The 27,929-nt window shown below is 45.9% G+C and overlaps 1 protein-coding gene across 1 annotated transcript in view; it reads left to right on the top strand.

The window, feature by feature from the left end:
• atp10d (ATPase phospholipid transporting 10D) overlaps positions 1 to 27,929 on the top strand; it is a 65,150-nt gene that overhangs the window by 24,214 nt on the left and 13,007 nt on the right. The window contains exons 4-12 of the mRNA XM_080012098.1: positions 4,303 to 4,507; positions 5,834 to 5,919; positions 6,002 to 6,108; positions 8,072 to 8,203; positions 9,365 to 9,477; positions 12,003 to 12,255; positions 13,352 to 13,578; positions 17,401 to 17,592; positions 18,916 to 19,074. Coding sequence (XP_079868224.1) covers positions 4,303 to 4,507; positions 5,834 to 5,919; positions 6,002 to 6,108; positions 8,072 to 8,203; positions 9,365 to 9,477; positions 12,003 to 12,255; positions 13,352 to 13,578; positions 17,401 to 17,592; positions 18,916 to 19,074 — 1,474 coding nt within the window. The remainder of the gene's footprint in view (positions 1 to 4,302; positions 4,508 to 5,833; positions 5,920 to 6,001; positions 6,109 to 8,071; positions 8,204 to 9,364; positions 9,478 to 12,002; positions 12,256 to 13,351; positions 13,579 to 17,400; positions 17,593 to 18,915; positions 19,075 to 27,929) is intronic.

Here is a 27,929-nt window from a genome sequence, read left to right as displayed (position 1 = left end):
GGATCCTTAACACCTTCATGTGTATCCATACACACATTTTCACATTGTCACAGCGTGCTTTTAACCCAAGGCCAAAACTATTGTCATGCAGAGAATACGGCTTGTATTTGTGACTACATGTTGCCTGAACCAAGCGAAATATGTGAACACCTCCAGTTGCATGTCTCTTCTGACCTTTTTGTAAAAGGACAGGAGCACACAGAAGCAACTGGTTTGGGACAGTCTGAAAATATCACATCATGATTGCTGGAAATGTGGAAATGGTAATGTTAACACATCAAAATAATTTCACATTTTTTAAACTTTAACTTGAACATGTAAACCATAAAGAAAATAACTGATTTAGCCTATTTATTAATACCTTACATAGAAAAAAACATGATCCGCAAATAGCTGGGGGAAAAAAAAGTGTGTGTGTGTGTGTGTGTGTGTGTGTGTGTGTGTGTGTGTGTGTGTGTGTGTGTGTGTGTGTGTGTGTGTGTGTGTGTGTGTGTGTGTGTGTGTGTGTGTGTGTGTGTGTGTGTGTGTGTGTCGGATCGCTCACCCAGTCGGAAAGGAGACTACCAAGTACTGGTAAGGCTACAAGGGGGTAGATATCGGGCTTTGCTGGACTCGGGCTGTTCGCAGACAATGGTCCAGCAATGCCTGGTTCGACCCGGGGCTTTGGTGGAGATGTCACAGGTAGGGGTTCGTTGTTTGCATGGGGTGGGGGGACGGCGGGATCCCAAGTAGGGTCTCCCGCTGTCCCTGTAACCCTCCCTATCAACGATTTTCCGCTGGAACAGTCGCGAGACTGTGGGGCCTTTAAGGGGGTAGTAAAAATCGATGGCATATTGACGCACCCAGACGGCGTGCTCACTCACCCATATTTTTCGGTGATTAGGGACAGGTTATATAGAGTGAGCCGTGACACTCAGACAGGAGAGGAGAGGAGATAACCCAGTTGTTGGTACCGAAGGGTTGCCGGGAAAGGCTCTTCCAGGCGGCTCACCATAACCCGATGGCCGGTCACCTTGGTCACGAGAAAACAGCACATAATGGCCTGCTTCTATTGGCCAGGCATTTGGGCTGATGTCCGTCAATGGTGCGCCACGTGTCCTGAGTGCCAATTAGTCAACCATCCGGCTATGCCACTGAGTGCCGTTGAGGCCCCTCCCCCTCGTTGAGGCCCCTCCCCCTCGTTGAGGCCCCGTTCGAAAGACTCGGTATGGACCTTATTGGGCCATTAGACCGCAGTGCCCCTGGGTATCGTTTTGTGTTAGTCCTCGTGGATTATGCAACCTGGTACCCAGAAGCAGTGCTCCTGAGCAGTATTACTGCCAAAAGTGTGGCGCAGGCGCAGAGAATCCCGAATCCCGAGTCGGGATTCCAAAGGAAATCCTGACCAACCAGGACACTACCTTTATGTCACGTACACTTCGGTAACTTTACGAGTTACTGGCCGTCCGCTCAATTTAGACCAGCGTTTACCATCCCCAGACTGAGCGGTGGAACAGTTCAATAAAACGCTGAAAAACATGATTCGAAAGTTCATTCACGATGATAGCCGTAATTGGAACAAGTGGCTGGACCCCCTGTTGTTTGCGGTGCGGGAGGTTCCCCAGGCCTCCATGGGATTTTCTCCCTTTGAACTCTTCTTTGGCAGGAGACCCTGGGGGGTGCTAGACCTAATTTAAAAAACTGGGTGGAAGGTCCTACCACCAGTAAGAATGATATACAGTATGTTATGGACCTGGGAGCAAAGTTACACGCGCTGATTCCGCCGTTATCACGGGAGAATTTGCTCTGGGCTCAGGAACGTCAGCGCCTCTTATACCACCGGGGGGCTCGACTCAGACAGTTTGCACCGGGAGACAAGGTGTGTTGCTCCCTACGTCCATCTCTAAATTGCTCGCAAAGTGGCAAGGGCCTTTTGTGGTCACACGACAGGTTAGCGAGGTTGATTATGAGGTTGAACTGTCTGACAGGCAGGGGGACACTGATTCATCACCTAAACCTCTTAAAAGAATGGAGGGAGGGGGCGGCCGTGGCTCTGGTTACGGTGGTCATTAAGCGGGATGAGTTGGGGCCGTAGGTTCAAAAAGCGTCCCTGTTAAGTGACCATCTCTCTCCGTTCCAGAGGGTGGACGTAGCTGCACTTCAGCGTCGCTTCTCTGATGTTTTCTCCTCCCTGCCAGGTCTCACGTCCCTCGTACACCACCATGTGGAGACAACCCCAGGGGTGAAGGTGCGCTCTCGGCTGTATCGCCTGCCTAAACACAAACGCAAGATCGTGCAGGCGGAATTAGAGGCCATGCTGGACATGGCTGTAATTGAGGAGTCAACAAGTGACTGGTCTAGTCCCATCGTGAACAGAGTAAGCCTGGTGGTGAGTAAGCCTCATGGGTCAGTCCGGTTCTGCGTGGACTACCGAAGGGTGAACGTGGTGTCCAAGTTCGACGCCTACCCGATGCCCCGGGTCGATGAACTTCTTGAACGGTTAGGTACAGCTCATTTTTTTCACGACACTGGACTTAACCAAGGGCTACTGACAGATCCCCTTGTCTCAGGAGTCCAAGGAAATACTGGCGTACGCCACACCGTTTGGCTTATCCAACTTTCGCACACTTCCGTTCGGGTTGTTCGGTGCCCCAGCCACTTTTCAGAGACCCATGGACCGCGTCCTGCGTCCACATGAAGCATATGCCGTGGCCTACCTAGATGACGTTATTATTCACAGCGGCACCTGGGAGCAGAATACGCAGCATGTGGGCACTGTGCTGGAGTCCCTGAGGTGGGCTAGGCTCACCACCAACCCAAAGAAGTGTGCCATGGGATGGCGGGAGGTACGGTATCATGGGTACCACTTGGGCGAAGGCCTGGTCCGATCCCAGCTTGATATAACCGTGGCGGTCGCAACCACGCCAAGACCTAAGACCAAGAAGAAGGTGAGGCAGTTCTTGGGGCTGGCCAGCTACTATAGGAGGTTTGTCCCCAACTTTTCAGAGCTAACCAGCCCCTTGACAGACTTAACTCGAAAAGGTTCTCCAGATCTGGTCCAGTGGTCATAGAAGTGCCAGCAGGCGTTTGCCAGGGTAAAGTCAGCTCTCTGTGGAAAGCCAGTGCTGTTTAACCCTAACTTCCCTCTCCCTTTCTGTCTGCAGACCGACGCGTCGAACAGAGGGCTGGGGGCAGTCTTGTCCCAGGAGGTTGAGGGGCCTGAGCGTCCGGTGCTGTACCTCAGCCGCAAGCTCTCCGAACAGGAGTCGAGGTACAGCACGGTGGAGAAAGAGTGTCTCACCATCAAATGGGCAGTCAGGTCCCTCTGCTACTACCTCCTGGGACGAGCTTTCACCCTCTGTTCGGACCACGCCCCGCTGCAGTGGCTCCACCGCATGAGGGACACAAATGCCCGGATCACCCGGTGGTACCTGGCTCTCCAGCCCTTTAACTTCCGGGTGGTCTATTAGACATTCAGTAATGTTCCATTCTGCACTGTGCCACCGTAGCACGGTGGCGCCTTGCATTGCACTGCTGCCTCACAGCAAGAAGGTCCTGGGTTCGATTCTCACCTGGGGTGCTGTTGGCACCGTGCTCCAGCGGGTTATCTCCCAAATAGGAGCCTTTCTGTGTGGAGTTTACATGTTTTCCCCGTGCTCACATGGGGTTCCCTCCACCTACCATCAGTAAGGACCCCCACCAAAAACATGCACACATCATCTGACCAGCGATGGACCCTTTCTACCAGGTCCCCGGGCACATCGACAAATGCTGCCCACTGCTCCTGGCTGCCTTCCCAGTGGAAGGACAAAGCCAGGATGGGTGAAATGCAGAGGCCACATTTCACTGGCCACCACCCAAAATGTGTGTGTTGTGTGTGTGTGTGTGTGTGTGTGTGTGTGTGTGTGTGCGTGTGCGTGTGTTGTAGTGCGGTGTGTAATGTGACAAATAAAGACTCTTAAATCTATTAAAAAGACTTGACTTATTTTGTTCATTTTTTAATCACGATCATTAATTTGGGTTTGGATAAACATAGAAACAAACTAGCCCCCCTCTCCATGGGGGCTGGACCCCAGAAAGCTGCTTGAGCAGTATCTATTGGAAGAAATTTCTTGAGTCTCTTTCCTGTCCCAGAAAACAAATCTTGCATTAAGATTTTTTGTTTATTGCCCTTTCCAATTCAATTCAATTCTTTAAACTATATTTATTCCCAAGAGGCCTACTCGAGGCAGGCGAAGTATAAAGGGACATGAGGACAGTGCAGTACATGATGCTAACAGTCTGTTTGTATTGGCTGATCTGTCTCTTGTGCTTTTTTGGTAGCAAGCAAAAATCCTATGTTGACCAACGCTGGCAAGATGTCAAGGTGGGAGATTTTGTCCGCCTATCCTGCAATGAGATCATCCCTGCTGACATGCTGCTGCTGCACTCTTCCGACCCTCATGGCGTCTGTTTCATCGAGACAGCCAACCTGGACGGAGAATCCAACCTCAAACAGAGACAAGCGGTTTCAGACCTGCATCTGCAGGTAGGTGTGAGTAGCTCAGGCCACATTTAGAGGTGTTCAGGCGGGACGCATGGGGCCACATTGATTTAGTAAGATTTCTTTGTGTCCCTGGCCTCATTGAAAGAGCACCCACTCAACTACGTAAGCAGATATACGGCCTTGTCTTTATCTCTCTGTGAAACACCAGAGGTTGGATTAGTGAATACTCAAAATAATACTTGCCTTCATACTTACCTGCTAAACTTGCCTGTTGTATGGCAAGCCTTTTTAACATTTAATCCATAGGATGAATGAGTCTTTTAAAAAAATATAGTTATATTTTACTCATTGCTATTCCAACAGTTGATAGTAACTATTTTAGTTGTACTAGTCAAATAGCAATTTGGACAATTTACTTAGTGACTAGTGTCTTTTCTTGCTTTTACTAGTAACATATCTTGTTTTATCAGTAACAATTACAACAACTATTTTTTTACCCATCATGAGATATTACTAGACAAAAAAGCTTGTTGCTAGTTAAATTTAAAATGTTACCAGTAAAAATATAAATGTTACTGGTAACAGCAATAAAAGTCACTAGTCACTAATGAACTCAATACTCAGTTAATAGTGACAAAGATTGCAATAGATGCTGGTAACAATCGAAATAGATACTAGTTGGAGGCAAATATTTAATATCTGAAACACGGATAGGAATCAATTAACAAAATTGTCTAAATTGTTACTAGAAACATTGCAACAGTTACTAATAACAATTGGAATAGTTACTAGTATCTAATATATAAGTATTAGTTCCTTACATTTTGACTTGTAAAACAAATAGTTACTAGTAACTGTTGGAATAGAAAATAGTAACTAAAATACAAATACTAGTCACTTTTAAAAAGTGACTAGTTTCTTTTATGGATTGAATGTTAAAACGGCTTGCCATACTGTTCTCGATTAACTTACTTTATAATTGCCTGTAGAGAGAATTCCAAGAAAATCCTTGATGACCTGTTACAGTAGTGAATCACTTCCTTCGCTATCTGACTTAGAGGAAACTGTTATAATAACAGGTCATCAAATCATCTGCTTCACAACCTAAATTTTTTCTACCTAATACTTGCCTTTCCCTGTAACAAATATAGTACAATACTTACCTCCATATTTACCTGCAATACTTAGCTTTGAATAAGGGAGACGATTTGTCCAAAAATCTGTCTTCAAAACGTCTTATTAAATAGAAGTCTAATTTAGCTCTCTGATATTTACAGATTTAATTGAAATATATATTTTTTATAAATACGTTAGAATAGAGCTTGTATTGGGTTAATGTGTATATTCTGTGTATATCCCGTGCTGCAGGGAGCCGAGCTGACTCCCGAGAGCTTCCATGGTCGCATCGAGTGTGAAAGTCCCAACGACGACCTTGGCAGATTTCGGGGTTACATGTAAGATTATGTTGTTTTGTCTCGGGCCACAAATCTGCCCCAAATCACACACGGCCATGAAACACTGTCTTTGTTTGCACAGAGAGCACTCCGACAAAGTTCGAGTTGGCCTCCACAACAACAATCTGCTGCTAAGAAGCTGCACCATCCGCAACACCAACACAGTTATTGGGATCGTGGTCTATGCAGGTGAGGATATCGGCTCAAACGGAATACTGATACGGTATACAATTCCATTCCTTTCCAAAGCATTCGGTTTACGTGTTCTTGACAACATTAAAGGAGAGGTTCGCTATTTTTCAACCTAGGCCTAATTATCATGATGGTTTCCAGCATTTATAGCATAAACAAGAACACATTTTAAGTCCAGTGGGTGTGGACGTGTTCCGAGAACTTGCCAAGATCACAAGGATATCCACTTTCCTATGTTTTGTTTCTCAAAATCCAAAAGAGGCAACAGCAAAAACTCAAATTTCCCAGTGAATGACTTACCTATGCTTCCATTCACTATACATCGAACGTATAGTGGGATGTTGTGGATCAGTGATCCCAAGAGGGAACATAATGCTTGTGGTCGGGTCCCCCAAAGAGAACTGGTCTTTAAACAAAGTAAGCTAGTAGAAGAGCCTGGCTCCATGCAGCACTTTTGACGGCATATAAAACTTTTCAGTATTTAGTGGTTGGTACTTTTGGGTCTTCATTGTTATCGATGTGAGATGTTTGTCTTGTGTACCTTTATCACTTGTTGCCATGATGTTGCTTATGTATGCCTGTAGTGCGTTCGCTAGCCTGGTTCTCTCCAAGGACGTGTGACACAGGGTTTAGCAGTTGAGGCGCCGGCATGACACACAGTTTTATCTGACACTTCAAGTGAGAATCGTACAGTGAAGACAGAGCTTTCATGGACTGGCTTCAACTGGGACTCCCACAGAGCGCTTCTGTGCGGTCCCTCTGCCATCCTCCCCTCACTGCAAGACAAAACAGACATAAGAAATATTCCTAGCTGTTGTGATTGGCCAGTCATTCAATTGGCCACAGCTGTCACTGAGGCGGGGAGCCTCCCCTCGCCTCCCAGAGCCTGCTCGACCATGCCCCCGAGTCTGCCACATACCACCACCGCACGACTTCGGCTAGGGAGCCCTCCGGCCCTTTGCATTATTTTTGCGTGCACCCTTGTACGTGGTCAGTTGAGCAGAAGACATTTATTGGAGGTTTCTTTGGCAAGCCGTTTTAACACTTCATAGGTCGAACTAGTCACTTTAAAAGTTAAAAACATAATAGTACTTATATTTTTGTTACTAGTTGCTATTCCAACAGTTACTAGTAAATACTAGTAAACTTGTTTAAGTTTTACTAGTCAACATGTATAAGGTAGACATAATTATTTATTAGACACTTGTAACTATTCCAATTGTTCCTAGTAACTATCAAAATGTTACTAATACAATTTTGTCATTGAATGCTATGGGGTTCTGTGTTTCAGATGTTTCAAGATTCAAGAGGTTTATTTTTCACATACAAATACATGCGTTCGTTGCCTCAGACTCGTATCCATTCCCATTGTTACGGTATCTATTCCAATTTTCTTATTTATTAATTGAGTAGCAGTACTTATTTATTTGTGACTAGTGCTGTTTCTTGCTGTTCCAAATTACATTTTTTGTTTTAACAGTAACAATGTATTTTTTACAAGTCATAAGAAATTACAAGACAAAACAGCTTGTTGATAGTTTAATTTTAAATGCTACTGGTAGAAATAAAAAAAAAGTTTCTAATGACAGCAAGAAAAGGCACCAGTACTAGTAACAATGGGAAAAGATACTAGTCAAATATCTCATATATAAATATCTGCCCCATAGGATTCAATGACAAAATTGTCCAAACTGTTATGAGAAACATTGCAATAGTTAGTATTAGCAATTGGAATAGTTACTTGTATCTAATAAATAAGTACTAGTACCTAATACATATTGATTAGTAAAACAAAAATAGTTACTAATAACTGTTGGAATAGCAACTAGTAACATAAATATAAATATTCGTAGGACAAACTAGTCACTTTTAAAAAGTGACTAGTTTGTCCTACGGATTAAATGTTAAAATGGCTTGCCATAGGTGACACTATTGTTTGTTTCCTGCTCATGAAAACCAGGTCATGAGACCAAAGCCATGAAGAACAACAGTGGGCCCCGCTACAAACGGAGCCAGCTGGAAAGGCGCCTCAACCTGGACGTGCTGTGGTGCGTGCTCCTGCTTTTCGTCATGTGTCTGATGGCGGCCATAGGTTCGTATCCCAACTGTGTTAATTTGATTTACAATGGCTATTGAGACCAGAATGACTCAAACAATGCAAATAAATCACCAAGTATATGGTGTCTTAGGAATTAACCACCTACATGAGATTAGAGCTTTAGTTTTAGTTAGCTTTGACTTTTGTTATTTGACAATAGCCAAGTGAATGCATACTTTTCGTAGAAAAACAACAAATGCAACATTAATGATACAAAGCAGAGAGTAGTGCAGCATACATCTGCACAATATATTTTAAGCTGTACCAATGTGATCAATTATATATTCACACTGTATAACTATAATCAGATAAACAAAATACAATTTCTACAACAACCAGAAGTGTGGATTTGTTAATACAGTGGTTTGCTGTGTACAGTTTTTCTGTTATTTTTATGCTTATTGTCAGTACAGGTACTCACTAAACGACCTACCTATTTAATGACAGTTTGGAGTTACGACCAGCTCTTCGACCAGTCGGTATTGTGCACTGTGTACAGTACCGCGGCTTGCGGCGTCTCAGCGTCAAGCATCTCATTGCGCATCACCGTTCTCAGTCTCGTTCCCACAGTGTGTCAGTATTCACTGCAATAGCGTTCGCAATTGCCAAGCCTCCTTACCGTGAAATAACACAGGTCTTCGCTTATCGACCGATTCACTTAACGGCCTGATTGTAGGAACGGAACTCGTTAAGTGAGGAGTACCTGTGTTCCGTTTTACTACTTGACTTCCTCAGGATTTCAGGTTTATGCTGCTTCATTTTATATTTCCTCTCTGATATAAATAAAGTATTCTGTCTGTCTGTGTGTGTGTCTGTCTGTCTATCTATGTGTCTGTCTGCCTGTCTATCCTATAACAGGTTTTTACAAGTTTAATCTTTGCCTACTGTTGTGAAAAATAGGATTCAACACTGTATTTGAACTAAACCATTTTAAAAGTGTATACACACTTTTTTCCTTAGCACTTTGAAATGCAGCCCGGGTGCCATAGCTGAAATTGATAATGCAAGGGATGAAGATGCACCTTTGGCATTTGCTTTTTGCCTCCCCATGCCCCGCCTGATCCGAAGTATCAGTTGGCATGTGCTTTGCCCTATGCAATGTCTTTTTAACTCCCTATTGCTCTCCTTCCTTTCCTCCTCCTGCTTGCAATACAGGTCACGGACTGTGGCTGATGGGTCTGAAAGATCCTATCTATTTGAATGGTGATGACACACCTCCCGCCCTGGCGGGATTTTACGTCTTCTGGACTATGATCATTGTGCTGCAGGTATGCTCTTTTCATCTAGATTGATGTTCAGTTTTTGAGTTTCCTTTCCTTATTTTGTTTGGATACTTTATCTTCAGAGGTTGAGCTGCCATCATTCCAAATCTTGGCTTTCGTTACTCTGTTGGAAACTACGGAATGAAATTGTCTCAACCTTAATGTATGGGTTCACTGTTTTACCGTCCGGGCTCAGTCGGTAATTATAAATTGGTTCCTATAATGTTTAACTGTTCACTGCACAACCTCACTGTATTATTGAGGAATTTATCACCCTGCTGCAGCTTCTCATGATGCGTAAATGCTGTTCAATGGGGTAAGCCTTGGAAAAAAAAAAACCAGGAAACTCACATTATGGTCACATGTCTTAGTGTATTATTTATTTAAATGTGTTGAATAAAAGTCACATCACCATTTATTCAAAACTACTTGTAAAATAACAAACACATAAAATCCAGTTAGCATATAAAGGCTGTCTGAAATTATTGGGAGCGTGCCAGTTTCAAAAAAGGAGATTTAAAGGGGACTACCACAAATTTTCAGTATATACATGACCAACACTATTCTCCCCAAGATATTATGTCGTCCATAGAACCAATTCCCACACTTCTCAGTTTCTGAGAAAAGGGCGTTCAGGCTGTTTGTGGCTGGGCTGGACATTCTACTGATGTACTCTTCGGCCACTCCCGCTAGAGAGCCTTTTAGAGATGAATGAGAACTCTTAATTCCATCCAAAACGGCATGACTTGAAGATGAAATGTATGCTTTTTTTATTTTCCAGACAAATGAGCTATGTCAGACACTCGTGCCATGTATTTTACAACAGAACATATAATCATATGCCATCATAATATACACACCATACATCATAATGCCACCTAGAGTTACTGCTGTAGTGACTTAGCTCACTCTTCATCCACTGATGTTGTGATATACCATATATGCCCCTTATTTGGAGATCCTACTGAGATTGGGGGAAAAAATGGTCAGAGACTTACAATTGCTGTAAAAGATCAGGTTCAGGTTGAAAATAGCCAGAATTATACTGGAAAGTGAACTCTTTATGGAAGTTTAGGCCTGTACAGAACTGGTGCTACCGAGTAGAACAACTGAGTACTGCCAGAGTAGGCAACTACCGTAATTTCCGGACTATTAAGCGCACCTGAATATAAGCCACACCCACTGAATTTTAAAAAAATAATTATTTTGAACATAAATTAGCCGCACATGTCTATAAGCCGCAGGTGCCTACCGGTACATTGAAACAAATGAACTTTACACAGGCTTTAACAAAACACCGCTTGTAACAAAAATAAATAGGCTGTAACAAAACACGGTTTGTAACAAAAATAAAAAAATAGCAGTAAACAGTAGCCTACCAAGAAGGTCATTGGTCACTATCTTCCTCCTCCTGCCCACTAAAACTACTGAAGTCATCTCCTTCAGTGTCGGAGTTGAATAGCCTCAGAATTGCTTCATCCGATGTTGGATCGTTTTCATTGTCGCTCTCGTCACTTTAATCCGGAGGCAAATTTCCCGTTGAGCTCATGCTGCCCTTTTCAACACGCACAGTCCAGCCTTTCGAAACCTGTTGATGATAGGGGATTTTTTGACAATGCTCCACGCTGTCAGGACCCACTGGCAGACACCACAGTGGTCCACCTCTAAAATCCTCAAACTTCATCGCGGTGGCCATTGTTTTCGCTTTCAGTCGGATCTGCTCAGTTGAAACACCTCGGCCGTCTGCTCTCTGTGTTGACCCAGTCTTCGAGCTCATTTTCTAGTTCGGGCCATCTGCTTTTCTTCCGTCTGAAAGCTTTTGTTGTCTTTTTGCACTGAGTCAGTTCCTCACGCTGCTGTTTCCAACGTCGTATCATCGACTCATCTAGACCAAGCTACCGTGCAGCAGCTCTATTTCCTTTTCCCTCAGCCAGATCGATCGCCTTCAACTTGAAAGCTGCATCATATGCATTTCTTTGTGTCTTTGCCATGATAAGGGTGATGAAATGACTACCGTAAATGATGGGAAGTTTGAGTGTGCTCGATTTAATCTAAACAGTAAACTAAACTGTTACATTGTTTCACCTTAACCTGTTCGGCAATTTCATTGGTCTAATGAAAGCTTCATGCCGCCAAAAAACTGAGCACCGTCACATAATGTGTTTTTTGCTCAGTTTTTTGGCGGCATGAAGCTTGTGAAAACGGGATAAATCCACAAATTAGCCGCGTCATTGTTTAAGCCGCGAAGTTCAAAGCGTGGGGAAAAAGTAGCAGCTTATAGTCCAGAAATTACGGTAAGCCATTTGGAGCAAGTTTATAGAGATTTGAGGCATGTAGAGACTGTTAACTGAGTAAGCCAGCCAGAAGAAGTCCCTACATTGTTGAAGTAGGTGAAGAATGGTCACAATTAATGATATAATACTTTTATTATTGTCCGTTTTGATCCACCTACATTAAATGTAGGTAAAGAACATCGTCAAATGTTCCACACAACGTCCATATAGCTTTAAGTGTGTGTCTCTTCTTGACAGGTGCTAATTCCTATCTCGCTGTACGTGTCCATCGAGATAGTGAAGCTGGGCCAAATCTTCTTCATCCAGAATGACCTCAGCCTGTACAACCAGCCACTGGACTCAAGGATCCAATGCAGGGCCCTCAACATCACAGAGGACTTGGGCCAGATCCAGTTCCTCTTCTCCGACAAGACAGGCACGTTGACAGAAAACAAGATGGTGTTTCGACGCTGCACCATCTATGGCGTGGAGTACCCGCACAGGGAAAACGGTAAGCTTGTACCATGGTATCATCATTTCATTAGAATCCTTTTTAAAGTTGGACAGAAAAAAAACATTTGCAAAATCATCACTTAAAACTGAACTCTGCATTTTGTGTGGCGCCTCTTCCCTTTAAACATCTGTCTAAAAGACAGAAGTGTGTATTTTCCAAATGTCATTCAATTTGTGGACATTTATTCATACCCCCCTAAGGCCAAAGTGAGTCTGGGAAATGTTTAGGAATGCAAATTGGTTTGAGGATGCACATTCCCATCAAGGGAACTGCGCATTATAAGAACACTCTCCCTTTCACTTAATTCTATTTCTCAACTATTCATAAATTGTTTGATGTGACTAAATCCCGCTAATGCAAGTCACAGGTAAGTCTCACATCATTTGGTCCGAGTCTCAAGAAAGTCCCGAGTCATTTTTCCTTGGGCAAGCCGAGTCAAGTCACAGGTTAAGGCAAGTGATTTCCCAAGTCAAGTCACTTATTTTCCCAAAGATATTTCAGTCTTACCTGCAGTATCCAGTCTTTATAAAGAGAAAATACTACGTACCCACCTGTCGAATAATGATATTCTTGGCCAATCTATCTAACCTGTTCAATAAGACAATAGTATGACAATAACTTTAATTTGTATTATAATTATTGATATTCAGCAAGATAAACGAAATCAAACAAAAACAAATAACTTCATAAAAGCCTATTAATTTCTTATTTTTTTGTCAATCAAAAAATATTCTCCTCCCGTCACTTTTGAACCATGAAATACTGACAGCCAGACTTCACACCAAACTTTGTTACATTCTGCCCCTGTCCATCTGTCTACCTGTTTGCAGAATATCTCAAAAGGTTCTGAACAGATTTGCACAAATTGATTTGATTGAATGAAAATGATTGAATGAAAATTTTGAATCTGAAAGGGATGATTTGTCACAGTCGCAGCTGCCATGATGATTTCATCTGATCGTGTGTGTGTGTGTGTGTGTGTGTGTGTGTGTGTGTGTGTGTGTGTGTGTGTGTGTGTGTGTGTGTGTGTGTGTGTGTGTGTGTGTGTGTGTGTGTGTGTGTGTGTGTGTGTGTGTGTGTGTGTGTGTGTCAGCGCGTCGGCTTGAGGTATATGAGCTGGAGGAAAGTGACCTGCCCAGCCCTTCGTTGACTCTCAGGTCCGGCTGCAGCCTCAAGTCCCTGAGCTGTCGATCCATGAACTGCAATCGCAGCGCAGTCTCCCTCCACACGTTGATGGGTGAGGCGGAGGGAGACTGTGAGGGAGAGGATCACCGACCTTGTCTTGCCCAGTCTCAAACGGGCTCCTTCTGCAGCCACATGGTGAGTCCCCTGCCATTTGCATATCCTCTATAGACGGTAATGTGAATGATCGGGGTTCATTTGCGATAATTATTGGCTGGCCATATCTTGCTTTGTTATATACAGTAGCTACTTACCAAATAGATTAAAACATTGCCACAGAATATTGATTTAAAATTGTATTGCAATTGGGCCTACTTTAAGAGCTTCCGTAAAGAAAAATAGTCCAAAGTAACTAACTCTGCAACAACATAGCAAGCCATTCACCCTGCATATGACTAACCTGTTTACGTTTATTAATGTTTGATTGGACATTCCCATCAATCTTGAAATGAGACATGATGAAATGAGAAACGGTTGCCCCGTGGCAACTGTCATTGTTAACAGATTGGTTGGTCAGATTGGTCATTGGTTGTAAATAACAGAGCACTGATTGACTAATAAGAATTGGGTATTCTACAGAGCTGTGTAGTCAATACATACACTACTCACAAAAAGTTAGGGATGACATTTATGGAAAAAAAGTTCACGCTACAGTAATATATCATGAAAGTAGGGCATTTAAGTAGAAGCAAGCAATGGGGATTTCCTCATCTCAAACAATTTATTGAAACAAAAGCAAACAGTGATGGGTATACCACAACAAAAAATGTCAATGTCTCAATAACTTGTCATGTGCCGTTGAGCATCAATTACAGCTTGACAACGACTTCTCATGCTGTTCACAAGTCGACTTATTGTCTGCTGAGGCATGGCACCCCACTCTTCTTGAAGGTTGGCCCCCACGTCATTGAGGTTCTGGGGTACAGAGTTACGAGCCTCTACAGGGCGACTCAGCTGATCCCCTAGGTTTTCTATCGGATTCAGGTCTGGAGAAAGTGCAGGCCACTCCAATTGAGGTACCCCAGTCTCCAGCAGCCGTTCCCTAATGATGCGACCTCGATGAGCTGGAGCATTGTCGTCCATGAAGATGAAATTAGCCCTGTGTTGTTCATGCAGGGGCACAATCACTAGATTATTGATGTTATTCAGGTAGTATGGCCTTGTCACTGTACCATTCACAAAGTGTAGGGCAGTTCTGTATTGACTAGGCACACCTGCCCACACTGTAACACCACTACCACCAAAGGCTCGTCTGGTGCCTGATGCTATGCACAATGGCTGATGCATAGCGCTCTCCTTGACGTCTCCAACATCGTTGGCAGCCATCATTTCTGCTCAACGTGAATCGACTTTCATCAGAGAACAGCACTGAGGCCCACTGGTCCCTTGTCCAGCGTAAATGCTCCCTGGCCCATGCAAGACGATGATGCCTGTGCCTGGTGGTGTGGTCAGGTACCCTTGCAGGTCGTCTAGCACACAGACCGCACTGATAAACGGTTTCGAATGGTCTAATGTGACACTTGGGTGCCTCTCACCTCCCTTAAAAGTTGAGTGGCATTCATCATCCGGTTCCGCAGGGCACTGTTCACAATGAAGCGGTCCTTGGCAGGGACGAGGACGTGGGTCACCAGGTGGTCCTTGGCCAGGGTGACCCAGCTGGCCGTCTGGGCCGGGATGCCCTCCAGGAACCAGTCCAGGACCACGGCGTCCACAATCTGGTCGGCCGTCCTCTCCCCTGGCTGCAGCCACTGTCTGGTCGCATACCTCAGTTCCTGGGCGTAGGCGAAGGGCTGGCCGGCACTAGTGTAGGCCAGGGTTGGGAATCGCTGCCGGTGTCCCTCTGGTGTCAGCCCCAGCCGATCCAGGATGGCCTTCCTCACCACTGTATAATCACAGTGGGCAGTGGCCAGCAGGCTGGGGTAACCTCTTGCGCCTCCCCCGTAAGCAGCGGGAGCAGCCGTAGGGCGGCCTCTACGCCGGATCATCCAGCCACCACAGCCGATAGTTCAAATTTGGCGAGGAAGGCCAGGAAGGCCCACCAGCCAGCTCACTGTGGGCTGGTGGGCGTTCCCGGAGCAGCTCCCGCAGCGCTTTGCGGTCCACTCTATTGTCTGGAGCATCTAGGTCTGTTGCTGCAAGAGCATTGTCTGCACCTCCTGCATCTGGGCCAGGCGGCCGACCAAGTTCTCCAGTGGGGACCGCTCCATTGTGCAAAATCATCCATGGCAATATCCTGCAGACTACGCCACTGTAGCACGTTCGCTACCCAGGTTCTCCCTCAGGACACATAACAGGGGATTTAGCAGTGTTGAAGTGCCAGCGGGTTTTATTCCACTGAGTTTTTATCAGAAAAGTTCAAGTGAGGATCATACAGTGAAGGCAGACCTTTCACGGACAGGCTTCAACCGGGACTCCCTCAGAGCGCTCCCGCACGGGCCCCGCCATCCTCCTCCTCACTGCAAGACAAAACAGACAAATCTTCCCAGCTGCTATGATTGGCCAGTCATTCAATTGGCCACAGATGGCACCAAGGCGGGGAGCGTCAGTCTATCATGCTGACTTCCCCTCGACTCCCGGTGCCCGCTCGACCACGCCCCCGAGTCTGCCACACACTGATAAAACTATTTGTGTAAATAATTGTTAATTATTTATATATATATAATTTCCACATTTCATTGGGGCTTTGGATTTCTGTTATGGCCTCAATAAATGGGTTTGCACCTTTCCAAGCTTGCCATCTTTTCATGGAACCACCTTTTACCATGTTAATTCCAGGTTGCCAGCATGCAACGTACACTAACTTGGAGAGTCACAGTGTGACATTAGACACTGTACCATTGTCAATGGTTTACCCTCTCGTGACAACCACATCAAGTGTGTCACCATGCTCTTTTGTAGCCTCAGTGACATACTGTATTGTGATAGTTCCAAACTGTCCAGTAGCTTGATGAATTCCATTCCATCCATCAATGCACAATGTCTCTCAAGTTCAAGTTCAAGAGATTATTTGTCACATACACACACATACGGTCGTACATATATGCAGTGAAATGTCATGACACCCGGTGATTACGCACAATAAGCTCTATAAGCTCCAAAAATACGAAAAATTCTCAAATGTGCGTAATCGACACGCGGTTACAATGTTGATAGTAGGCTAGCAGTGTTGCAGATCCCATTTCTACTACAACAGGGACCATGAACATCTCAGTTATGTTTTAAGCGGTGCAGCAGGGGGTATAAAAGTGCTGCAATTGGCGAAAATAGAAGCAAAACAGAGAGTGAGAGCAAGAGGTGGGAAGGTGGAGACCACGTTATGATATGATAATAATTTCAAAAGCATTTGTTTTTGCATCGTTTTCTGGGAGATTTGTATCTATCTTTTTCACTAGTTTTACAATATTCCACGATAAGCCATATGACAACATACCAGTTGTTACTGGTACTTTCATTATTATTATCATACATGTATGATATCAAAGAGCATATTTACTACATACGTATGTATCTTGCTTGTACTTGACAGTAGCGTGCCTGCCACCTGGCCATATTTACAGCTCAAGTCAATTGTACAAGTGCTGCTTCATTTCTCCCTAAACTTCTGTTTTAGATATTTACATATGTTTTATTTAATTTAGATTTTTCTATTCTCATACTGAAACTAAACTCATTCAAATTTTAGTGATCTGTATAACCGCATTTGATGACTGGGTTTTGAACAAGTCACTGTTGTCTACAGTTCTCAGTTCAATTAAGAAATAGCTATTAAAAAAAATGTTTTTGTCATCCAGTACATAAGTAAAATTTCATCACAATAATAAGAGAAATAAAAGCACCACAATAACTTGAAAATGGAAACTATCTTTGGTCAAGGTAAGTGCGATATTAAACTTTCATCCAGTTGCTTCCAGAGTTTTCCTGGCTATGATGGATCAGTGTTCCGTCTCTTCTCCTCCCCAGGCTAAGGATGTTTTGCCAGACCCCGACTTGGTGAAAAAGCTGAATTCCCTTACCTCCCCTCTCCTGTCCGCGAGTGGCGGATCCTCCGGGGCTCCACCCAGCCTGGAGCTGACCTACATTGTTGATTTCTTCCTGGCGCTGGCCATTTGCAACACTGTTGTGGTTTCCTCACCAAACCAACCACGACACATGGTGGGTAGACGGAAGCCCGGCGCTAAAGATTGTTAACGGCAATCTAATAGTGACCTTATGGCATTACTTATAGTTTAACACTACATGTAATTATTTTCTTCTTCTGGTAAGCTATACCTTTTACTTCCACTGAATATACAGCACCAATGAAACCATTCAGTAAATGTAAGGAAGTCACATTTTCCACATCTGTGTACTGGATACCACACCAGCAGAAAAACTGTACTTGCTGTACAGGGAGTTATGCAGTTTATATATTGGAAATATCAGTAAAAAAGTTGCGATGGGATTAAATGAGAATTGCGGCTCTTTGAAGGGTACGGGATCTTAGGACTCCTTCATTTGGTTGGTTTGCTTCGTTCTTTTTATGGCAAAAAAAGAACAGCTCATCACCCAGAGAGACTCAGTTCCCTTTGTTCCGACAAAAGAGCAGTTCAAAATAATTGGATCCATCGTGACGAAAAAACTCCAAACTCTAATAGGAATAAAATACATTTCTGCTAAAAGTGGACCTATTATGCTCCTTTTTACACACGTTAATATAGGTCTCTGAGATCCCCAAAACATGCTTTTGATTTTTTTTTTGGTGAAAATACCACTGAGAGGAGATGCATAAGAGCCATTCTTTTTTTTTTTTTTTTTTTTACCTGTGCTGTCAGCATGCTGGGCATACAATACAGAGTATTTGTATGCCATTGCATCTAGGACAGAGTTAGTCTGCAAGTGGAGTTCAAGTTCTCAACCTGCAATGCAACTTCTTAATTCTTAAATCAACAAGAACTGCTGCAATAACCCTGTCCTGTGGATGACCTGTATAATGACAAGAGCACAGTTTTTGGTTATAGAGAACCACCACCAACCCCCCTATTTGGAGAACTATTTATCATATTTGGGTCTATAAACAACTCATCACTACTCCAAGAGGGGGAGAATCACCACGGTGAGACAAATAAACATAGAAACAAACAACATTTACACAAAAACATAAAACATTGAACGACAACATGTATTGAAAATGTAGTGTGTGTGTGTGTGTGTGTGTGTGTGTGTGTGTGTGTGTGTGTGTGTGTGTGTGTGTGTCGGGACCACCTGTATGTATGTGTGTGTGTAAGATGTCAACCGGTGTGTGTACATGACTTATCCCCATTGGTACTGGTGTAGAAGGTTGGTAATATGTCGCGGTGCCTTCAAGCAGCGTAAAGGGCCCCCGAAGCCCCCCGAACTCCGCAGCCCTGTAGACACTCTGCGGCTGCATGAAAGCCCTGACTACCCTGCCCTGCGGCCACAGAAGACCCCCTCCCCCCGGACCCAACCGTGCCCTAGCGTGCCCACCTTCCGTACCTGGTGGCAGCCAGCCTACAGCGATCAACCACGGGCGCAGAGCGGTCCGCCATGCGCCTCCGCCATGCCGGGCAGCTCCACACCCCCATTAGGCCCCCGGTCAGCCCCCAGCCGCCGAGCATGCGCACCACAGACCAGAGGGTGGCAGACGGCACTCCCACCCACAGCCCGACCCCCCAGCGACGAGCGCCCCGCGCACCGAGAGCGCAGAGGACAGGTACCCCGGCAGCCCGGTAGGACAACAGGAAACCGCCCCCCACCGAAGGAGGCCACATGGTGAGCCCCGAACCTAGCACAGACAGCCAGATTTAGGACCCGGGTTGACAGGACCAGATGCAACGCCGAACCAGCCCCAGCACGACGGGCAACCCCCCGCGGCGGGCAACACCAGCGGCGCGCCGACCACGGGGCCGAGACCCGAACCAGCCCCCCCGCCCCCAACCCAAGCTCCAGAACCCACAACCACGCACCGAACCAAAACACGAACGCCAGCTGCTGGAATGCTGCAACCCGGAAGGGTTCATAGCTTCTTGGTGATGTTGGTCCAGAATTCTAGGATTGGTTGGCAGAGCCAGAAGGCATGAAAGTAGTCATCTCTGGTATCAAGGGAACAGTGAGAGCAAATGTCTTTATCCACAAAACCCATTTTGAACATTCTGTGTTCCGTGATATGGGCTCTGTGCAAGATCTTGTATTGGATGAGTTACATTTTGGAGTTGCGGGTCATAGAAAAGGTGCAAATAAGCTCCCACGGGTTGATATCTGAGGGAACAGCAAGGTCTCTTTCCCATTCCATTGTAGGTAAAGATAAGGTGTCATCGGTTTTTAATAAAAGTTTTTGTATATTCTGGAAAAGGAATTTTTCAAGTGACTGATATGAGTGAGATGTTCAATCATTTGAGGTGGTTGTAGGATGTTGTTTGTCAATTTGATTTGAACTTTTAGAGACTACTCTAATTGAAGAAAGCCATTGCCACCAATATTATACCTTTGGGTTTAGGTTGGGAAGGATAAAAGCAAATTGTTTTCAAAAATGTGTTCCAGATGAGTAATTCCTTGTCTTTTCCAAGACCTGAAGATTATTGGTCTGTTTTTAACCAGAAAATCTGGGTTGTGCCAGATTGGCGTGAATTTGTTTAGAGATTGAGTGTGACCACTGAGTTTGAGGAATCTCCACCATGCTTACAGTCGTTGCTATGCATGGGTTTTTAAAAGCAATTATGTTTCCTTATTTATTCAGTAAGGAATGGGAAATCAGATAATGATAACTCCTGACATTCTGTTTGTTCAATGTCTTGCCATCCATGTGCCAATTGTTGCTCTCGTTGTTACCATTTAATTATAAATTGAAGATGGTTTACTAGATATTAGTATCTAAAGTTAGGGCTGCTAGGCCTCCACAGTCTTTGTTTTTCTGTAGCGTTGCTAGTTTAATTCTCGGTTTCTTGTATTTCCAATAAAATTGATTGACCATTGAGTCTAGAGTATTGAAACCAATGTACTGTTGGTTGCATTGGGGTCATTGAAAATACATAGTTTATTTTTGGAAGTATATTAATTTTCACTGCTTCTATCCTACCAATTTGTGAGGTAGGTTGTTCCATCGAATGAGGTGTTCTTCAATGGATTTCAGCAATGGAGTGACGTTCAGGGTAAACAAATCTGACAGATGGTGGCGATACCAAGGTATCTAATATTGCCCGTTGTAATGGTTGAGGGAAGTTTCTGGGTTGCAGCATTGCAGTCCCCCCGACTGAGTTGTAAGGCTGTTTTTTGTCCAATGTATTGAATAGTCTGAGATAGCTGAGAATTTAGATATAAGATTGAACACCTCCAGTAGGGATGATATTGGGTTCCGTATGTACAACAAGATCGTCTGCATACAAACTGATTTTGGGAACAGAGTTTCCTGTTTGTATGCCTACGATATTACTGTTCTGACGGATGGCCGCCAAAAGGGGTTCAATAAAGATGGCGAATAGTAAAGGGGAGGGTGGGCATCCTTGTCTTGTGCTGCGTTGTAGAGTGAAATGCTGTGAAGTGTAACCATTGGTGATGCCAGAAGCAGATGGAGAGAGGATTTTGATCCATTGAATGAGTGACTCTCCAAAGCCAAACTCTTGTCAAATGCTTTTTCGGCATCCAAAGAGACAATAATAGTATTAAAGTTGTTCCTTTAAGATATGCTGATCAGACTAAATAAACAATGCATATTGTTCGATGAGTGTCTGCCTTTGACAAAGCCTGTTTGGTCTGGGTGAATTATCAATGGAATTACTTTTCTCAATTCTGTTAGTGTATTACTCAAAATCTTAAGGTCACAATTAATAAGGCTTATGGATCTATAACTGGAGGTGAGGGTTGGGTCCTTATTGGGTTTGAGCAAAACCGAAATGAGAGCAGTATTCATGTGCAGCGGCATGGTGGAGGTTGACTTGACCTCTGTAACCATTCTGATGAATAATGGGGAAATAAGTGGCCAGAAGTGTTTATAAAATTCCGCTGGGTAGCCATCTGATCCAGGTGATTTATTTGTTGGGCATAGAGAAGAGCGCTTTCCTGAGTTCTTCAAGAGTAGGTGGTTGATCTAAGGTGGTAGCCTGCTCCATCGAAGGTTTAGGAAGGTCAATATCATCAAGGAATGAATGAATGTTTGATATATTCAATTAATTTTCCGAGTGAAAATGGTTATTAGTGGTTATTATAAAAGTCTCTAAATATGTTATTAATGTCTTGTATGTTATTCTACCCTGTGGATCTTTGATGGCTGTAATAAGTGTTTTTTCGCGTTTCAATTGATTAGCAAGAAATTGACCTGATTTGTCATTGAATTCAAAATTATTTGCTCTTGTTCATTGCATAAGGGAGTGTGTCTTTTGATGGATGATAGTATCACGTTGAAATGTAATTGTCCCGATCTCATTTTAGATTTGCTCAGTGGATGAGTGGGCTTGTTGGGAGTGAAACTCCTTTGTCGCTGTTCGAGTTTATTTTGGCATTCTTGTCCTTTCTTTTTCTTGTGAGTGGAGAATGAAATAATACTACCTCTTAGAACTGCCTTAGCTGTTTCCCAAAGTAAAGATGGTGATATTTCTGGGGAGTGATTCAGTTCAATGAAGGAAGTCCATTCTCTGGAAAATAAATGGTTAAATTCTTTATCTGTCAAAAGTGAGGTGTTAAACTGCCACCTGCCGGGAGGGTTCAGGTTTGTTTCAATTATCAGGTTGAAACTAATCGGCCCATGATTGGAAATTACAACACGGTGGATTTCAGGATTAGTGATTTTGGACAGTGCGGAGTTACATGTCAAGAAAAGGTTGATTCTAGAGAAACTTTGGTGGGGTGGTGAATAATATGTGTATTCTCTAGAATGTGGGTTGTTTGATCGCAATCCCCAAGAGCAAGATCACTCATATATTGTTTTATAGTGTCTGACGAACGCCAGGATTTGTGAATATTTCTGGCGAGAGAACAGTCTAAACTTGGATCCAGTACTGTATGGAAGTCTCCTCCCAGTATAATAATTGATTCAGAGAATTCTAAGAGTTTTGAAAATATATTGTGAAAGAAATTTGGGTCATCCTCATTGGGGCCATAAATATTAGCTATGGTTAATTTGGTGTTACCTAAAATCCCATTAATCATTATGTAACGCCCTTCTGGGTCTGATATTGTGGTTTTATTTTGATATGGGATACTGTTATTGATCAATATAGAGACACCTCTTTTTTTTGAGTTGTAAGATGCGGAAAACATCTGATTTACCCATTTAACTTTGAGTTTGAGGTGCTCAGATGCAGTGAGGTGGGTTTCTTGCAGTAGACAGAAGCTGGGGTTCATCTTTGTGAGGTGAGTTAGGATTTTGCTACGTTTAGCAGGTTAGCCCAAGCCTCTCACATTCCAACTAACAAACTTAATGGGTGACATTGAAGTTAGTTAGGGGGTGATGGCACAGTGCATCCAAGGCAATAGCTATACTACCGTTCCCATGCTTTCCCATAGATAAGTCTGGGATATCCTCCTTTACATTCCTTTTCACTGCCATAGTATTGTAGGAAGTTTGTAGGGATACATAACTACACAAACAACTGACAAGTAGACAAAGATAATGATGTAAATCTCCCCGTTGTGGGACTAATAAAGGTTTATTTTATCTTATCTTAAACATCGAACATTGCCGGATTAGACATACATAAAGTGAGAGACATAATAGTATGAGTGATAGTATAAGTGAGGAGGACAAATAAAAGACATTACCAAATATCCCTGCCTGTCTTTGTGCTGCAATTGGGTCCTAACCACACCTGTTACAGTACAATCTGGCCAACAATGGACCCAGCACACAACCCCGAGCCGCTGGCATGCCTGGGAAGGGTGGAGTCACAGCTCCAACACCAGGAGGCTGTCCCAGCCTCCACCTCAGCGGACGTCCAGCTAGCAGCGGCTAGCCAGGAGCAAGGGCTCGCCACGCTAGCCGCCCAGGTCCAGCAGCTCGCCATCGCTCTCGGTCAGTTCATCCCACCGCCTGCTTCCCCGGACCCACCTCCACCAGCACCGGCCCAGCCTGGGTACTCCCTGGAGCCCCGGGTGGGGGTTCCAGAACGCCACGCCGGAGACGCAGACGGCTGTAGTCCGTTCATCACAAACTGTTCCATCCTCTTTGCTCTGCAGCCCCACACCTTCGCCTCCGAGGAGGCCAGGGTGGCGTTCACAGTGAATCACCTGACGGGCCACGCTCGGCTGTGGGGAACAGCCGAGCGGGAACGACGCACACCAGCCTGCTCCTCCTTCCACGCCTTCGCCACCGAGCTCCGCAAGGTGTTCGGGGTGACATCACGAGGTCCCGGTGTTGCTGGTGGTCTCCTGGGTCTCAGTCAAGGGTCCCCCTCCGTGGTTGATTACGCGATCGACTTCCGCACCCAGGCTTGACTGAGCGAGTGGAACCCGGCAGCCCAGGTTGACGCGTTCCTGATGGGATTAGCAGAGTGCGTGAAGGATGAGCTAGTTTCCCACGACCTGCCCACCTCTCTCGATGGCATCGTTGAGCTTGCTTCCCGTATCGACCGACGCATCCAGGCCCGGCAGCGAGAGAGGCGTCAGAGGCAATTGGAGCACCGGCCAGCAACCCGTCTCCAGGTTCCTCCGGGCCGCCAGCTCTTCCGGCCCGTCAACCCACGAGTGAGGCCTCTCCCATGCATGTTGGCTGGGCCAGCCTCACCCGGGAGGAGAAGGAGAGATGCCAGGTGGGGAACCTTTGTCTCTACTGTGGTCTAGCTGGACACTACATCTCCGGGTGTCCGGTAGAAGGGCAGTGCTCGCCAGTGAGGGAGGAGGTCCTGGTGAGCCACACCTCCAAACCCTCCTCCAACCTACGCCCCCTGTGCCAGGCTCGGCTGCTGCTGTCCCAATGCTCACATTCCCTCGTCATACTTATTGACTCTGGTTTGATCTTAACATCATCGACGATAACCTAGCACGGCAGCTGGGTGTTGGTCGAGTTCTCCTGCCTTCTCTGGTTCCTGCCACTGCCCTGGATGGCCGCCTCCTGGGGACAGTCACCCATCAGACAGTGCCCATCCGCATGCTCCTGTCCGGCAACCCCCCTGAGACGATACAGTTCCGCATCCTGCATTAACCTAATCACCCTCTCTCCTGGAGTTCCCCTGGCTCCGGCGTCACAACCCACACCTCGACTGGACCACAGGGGCTGTTCTGGGATGGAGTTCTGCGGGCCATCAGGTCTGCCTGAAGCAAGCCGCCGCACCTCAGCCATCCACCAGCTCCAGCTCCGCACCCGACATGTTGGGGGTCCCCGCCGAGTACCTCGACTTCAGTCGACTACTCCCTGTCCGCCCTGGAGAGAGAGGCCATGGACACCTATATTAACGACGCAGGCAGGCTATATTAACGGCGGCAGGCATCATCCGTCACCCTCCTCATCCCCACGGGGGCTGGCTTCTTCTTCGTGGAGAAGAAGGACAAGTCGCTTCGCCCCTGTATTGACTATCGTGGTCTCAACGACATTACGGTCAAGAACCGCTATCCCTTGCCCCTCATCTCATCAGCCTTCGAACTCCTGGAGGGGGCCATGGTGTTCACCAAGCTCGACCTACGCAACGCCTAACATCTGTTCCGGGTTCGAGAGGGGAACGAATGGAAGACGGCGTTCAACACTCCCTCCGGTCACTACGAATATCTGGTGATGCCCTTTGGCCTCACCAACGCCCCCGCCGTCTTCCAGGCCCTGGTCAATGACGTGCTCAGGGACATGCTCAACAAATTTGTCTTTGTGTACCTCGACGACATCCTGTTCTTCCCCCGATCCCAAGCTGAGCACGTCCACCACGTCCAGACGGTCCTGCAGTGCCTCCTGGGGAGCTCACTCTTTGTGAAGGCGGAGAAGTGTGCGCTTTACGCCCCGTCCGTCTCCTTCCTGGGGTACGCCGTAGGGAGGGGGACCATCCAGATGGACTCCACCAAGGTCTCCGCCCTATTTCTAAAAGAACAATTAACTGACTCCTAAAACGTAATACAGTAAGTCGAATACTTTTAGAATAAAATAAAAATATATAGAATAAAATAAAATACAATAAAATAAAATGAAATAAAATGGAATAGAGGGAATATGCTCATGTATATGGAATAGGCAATTATGTATATACAGATATGTGCATTAAAGTGGCATGTGAATAAAGTGAGGTAGTGTTTGGGATAATACAGCACAGTATACAACAGTACGGCGCAGCAATACGGCATCACGAACAACCCCGAACAGTGACACAGTATGCGGTACAGTATGCTACATACAGTACAGTAGGTAGTGGAGCCTATTTGTGTGGCTCAGTGAGGACCCCTGGTGAGGTCAGCGTTGACAGTTCTAATGGTTTGCGGGAAAAAACTCTGTCTCAGTCTCTCTGTTCTCGCTGTGCGACCTTGATTGTGATCCTCGCCTAAAGTCCACAATCAGCTCCTTAGTTTTGCTGACATTCAGGTGGAGGCTGCTGTCCTGGCACCAGAGTGACAGGTCAGCCACCTCCTCGCGGTATGCCTTCTCATCGCAGTCGGTGATCAGGCCCATGACAACGGTGTCGTCAGCAAACTTTATGATGGTGTTGGAGCTGGACCTGGCCACACAGTCATGTGTGTACAGGGAGTACAGGAGGGGGCTGAGGATGCAACCCTGGGGGGATCCTGTATTCAGGGTGAGGGAGCTTGACATGAGCTTCCCCACCCTGACCACCTGGGGGCGGGCTGTGAGGAAGTCCAGGATCCAGGCACACAGCGGAGCATTCAGTCCGAGCTCCTTCAGCTTGACAGCCAGTCTGGTGGGGACTATGGTGTTGAAAGCTGAACTATAATCAATGAACAGCATTCTCACATAGGCCCCCTTCTGGCCATCCAGATGCGTGAGCATGGTGTGCAGTTCCTGGGAGACCGCGTCATCCGTGGATCTGTTCTGCCGGTACGCGAACTGTAACGGGTCCAAGGTGCGGGGGAGGGAGGCGCAGATATAATCCTTAACCAGCCTCTCGAAACACTTCATGACCACCGAGGTGAGAGCCCCCGGACAGTAGTCATTCAGCAGGCAGGAGAGGTGATCTTCGGGACAGGAACGACGGTGGACCTCTTGAAGCAGGACGGGACCACTGATTCAGCCAGGGAGTTGTTGAATATTGTAGTGAACACCGGAGCTCGCTGGTTAGCACAGGTCTTCAGTACTCGCCCAGATATGCCATCTGGACCCGCAGCTTTCCTGGTGTTCACACGCATCAGAGCCCTCCTGACCTCGTGCACGGACACTGAGAGTGCGCACTCATCCCCAGCGGTGTAACTCCATTTAGCCGGCGAGCTAACGGTGTTGTTGCCAGACTCGAACCGCGCATGAAAGGAGTTCAGTTGGTCGGCTAGGGAGGCGTCCACACTCGTGGCTGGGGAGGAGCTGCTATTGTAATTCGTAATAGTCCGCAGCCCCTGCCACAAGCGTCTTGTGTCCCCCCGCTCCATCTGTAGCTCCACAGTCTCTCTGTACGCCCGTTTAGCGTACAGAGAGCAAAGCGAAGCTGTCTGCTATCGTAGTTACAAAACTTACTACAACCTCTGTAAACTCGCTGACGTCACTTGAACTTGATTGGAACATGTCCCAGTCTATGTCAGTCAGAGCGTCCTGAAGCGCAGCCTCCGATTGGTCCGTCCACCGCTTCACTTCCCTCGTTACGGCCAGTTCTCGCGCGATCAGAGCCCTGTAAACAGGAACTAGCGAGATTGTGGCGTGATCTGATTTCCCGAAAGCAGGGAGCAAGATGGTCTTGTATCCGTTCTTGTAAGGCGTGTAGCAGTGGTCCAAAGTTCTATCTCCCCCGGTGGAACACGTAATGTGTTGGTGGAAATTAGGCAGAACTTTTTTAAGGTTGGCCCTGTTAAAGTCCCCAGTCACCACCACAGCCGCGTCGGGATGTCTGTTCTGAAATCCGCACAACACATCGTACAGGACCGACAGAGCTGTGTTGGTGTCCGCTTGCAGTGGGATATAAACGGCTGTAATAATGGCCGTTCTAAATTCCCGGGGGAGATAAAATGGTCGGCATAGGATGGTCAGCTGTTCCAGGTTGGGCGAGCAGGAGTGGGAGAGGAATTTGGTGTTGTTGGCGTTACACCAGCGGTTGTTTACCATTAGGCAGACGCCTCCACCTTTGGATTTCCGCGACTCCCTCGTTCTGTCGCCACGGAACACGGAGAAGGACTCGGCTGGACAGATGGCTTCATCCTGCACCAGTGGGTTCAACCATGTCTCCGTCAGACAGAGGACGCAACAGTTCCTCGTGTCTCGCTGGAATTTAATCCTCGCTCGAAGTTCATCCATCTTGTTCTCCAGGGACTGGACGTTGGCAAAAAGGATGCTTGGCAGAGGTGGACAGTAAGGTTGCGTCCTCATTCTAACCCGAATCCCGCCTCGTTTACCTCGGTGCTTCCTCCGTTGGCCCGCTCGTAGAACAGCG

Source organism: Zeus faber (assembly GCF_960531495.2).
Source record: "Zeus faber genome assembly, chromosome: 13".
Taxonomy (NCBI): Eukaryota; Metazoa; Chordata; class Actinopteri; order Zeiformes; family Zeidae; genus Zeus; species Zeus faber.
This window is presented reverse-complemented; position numbering and strand designations above follow the sequence as displayed.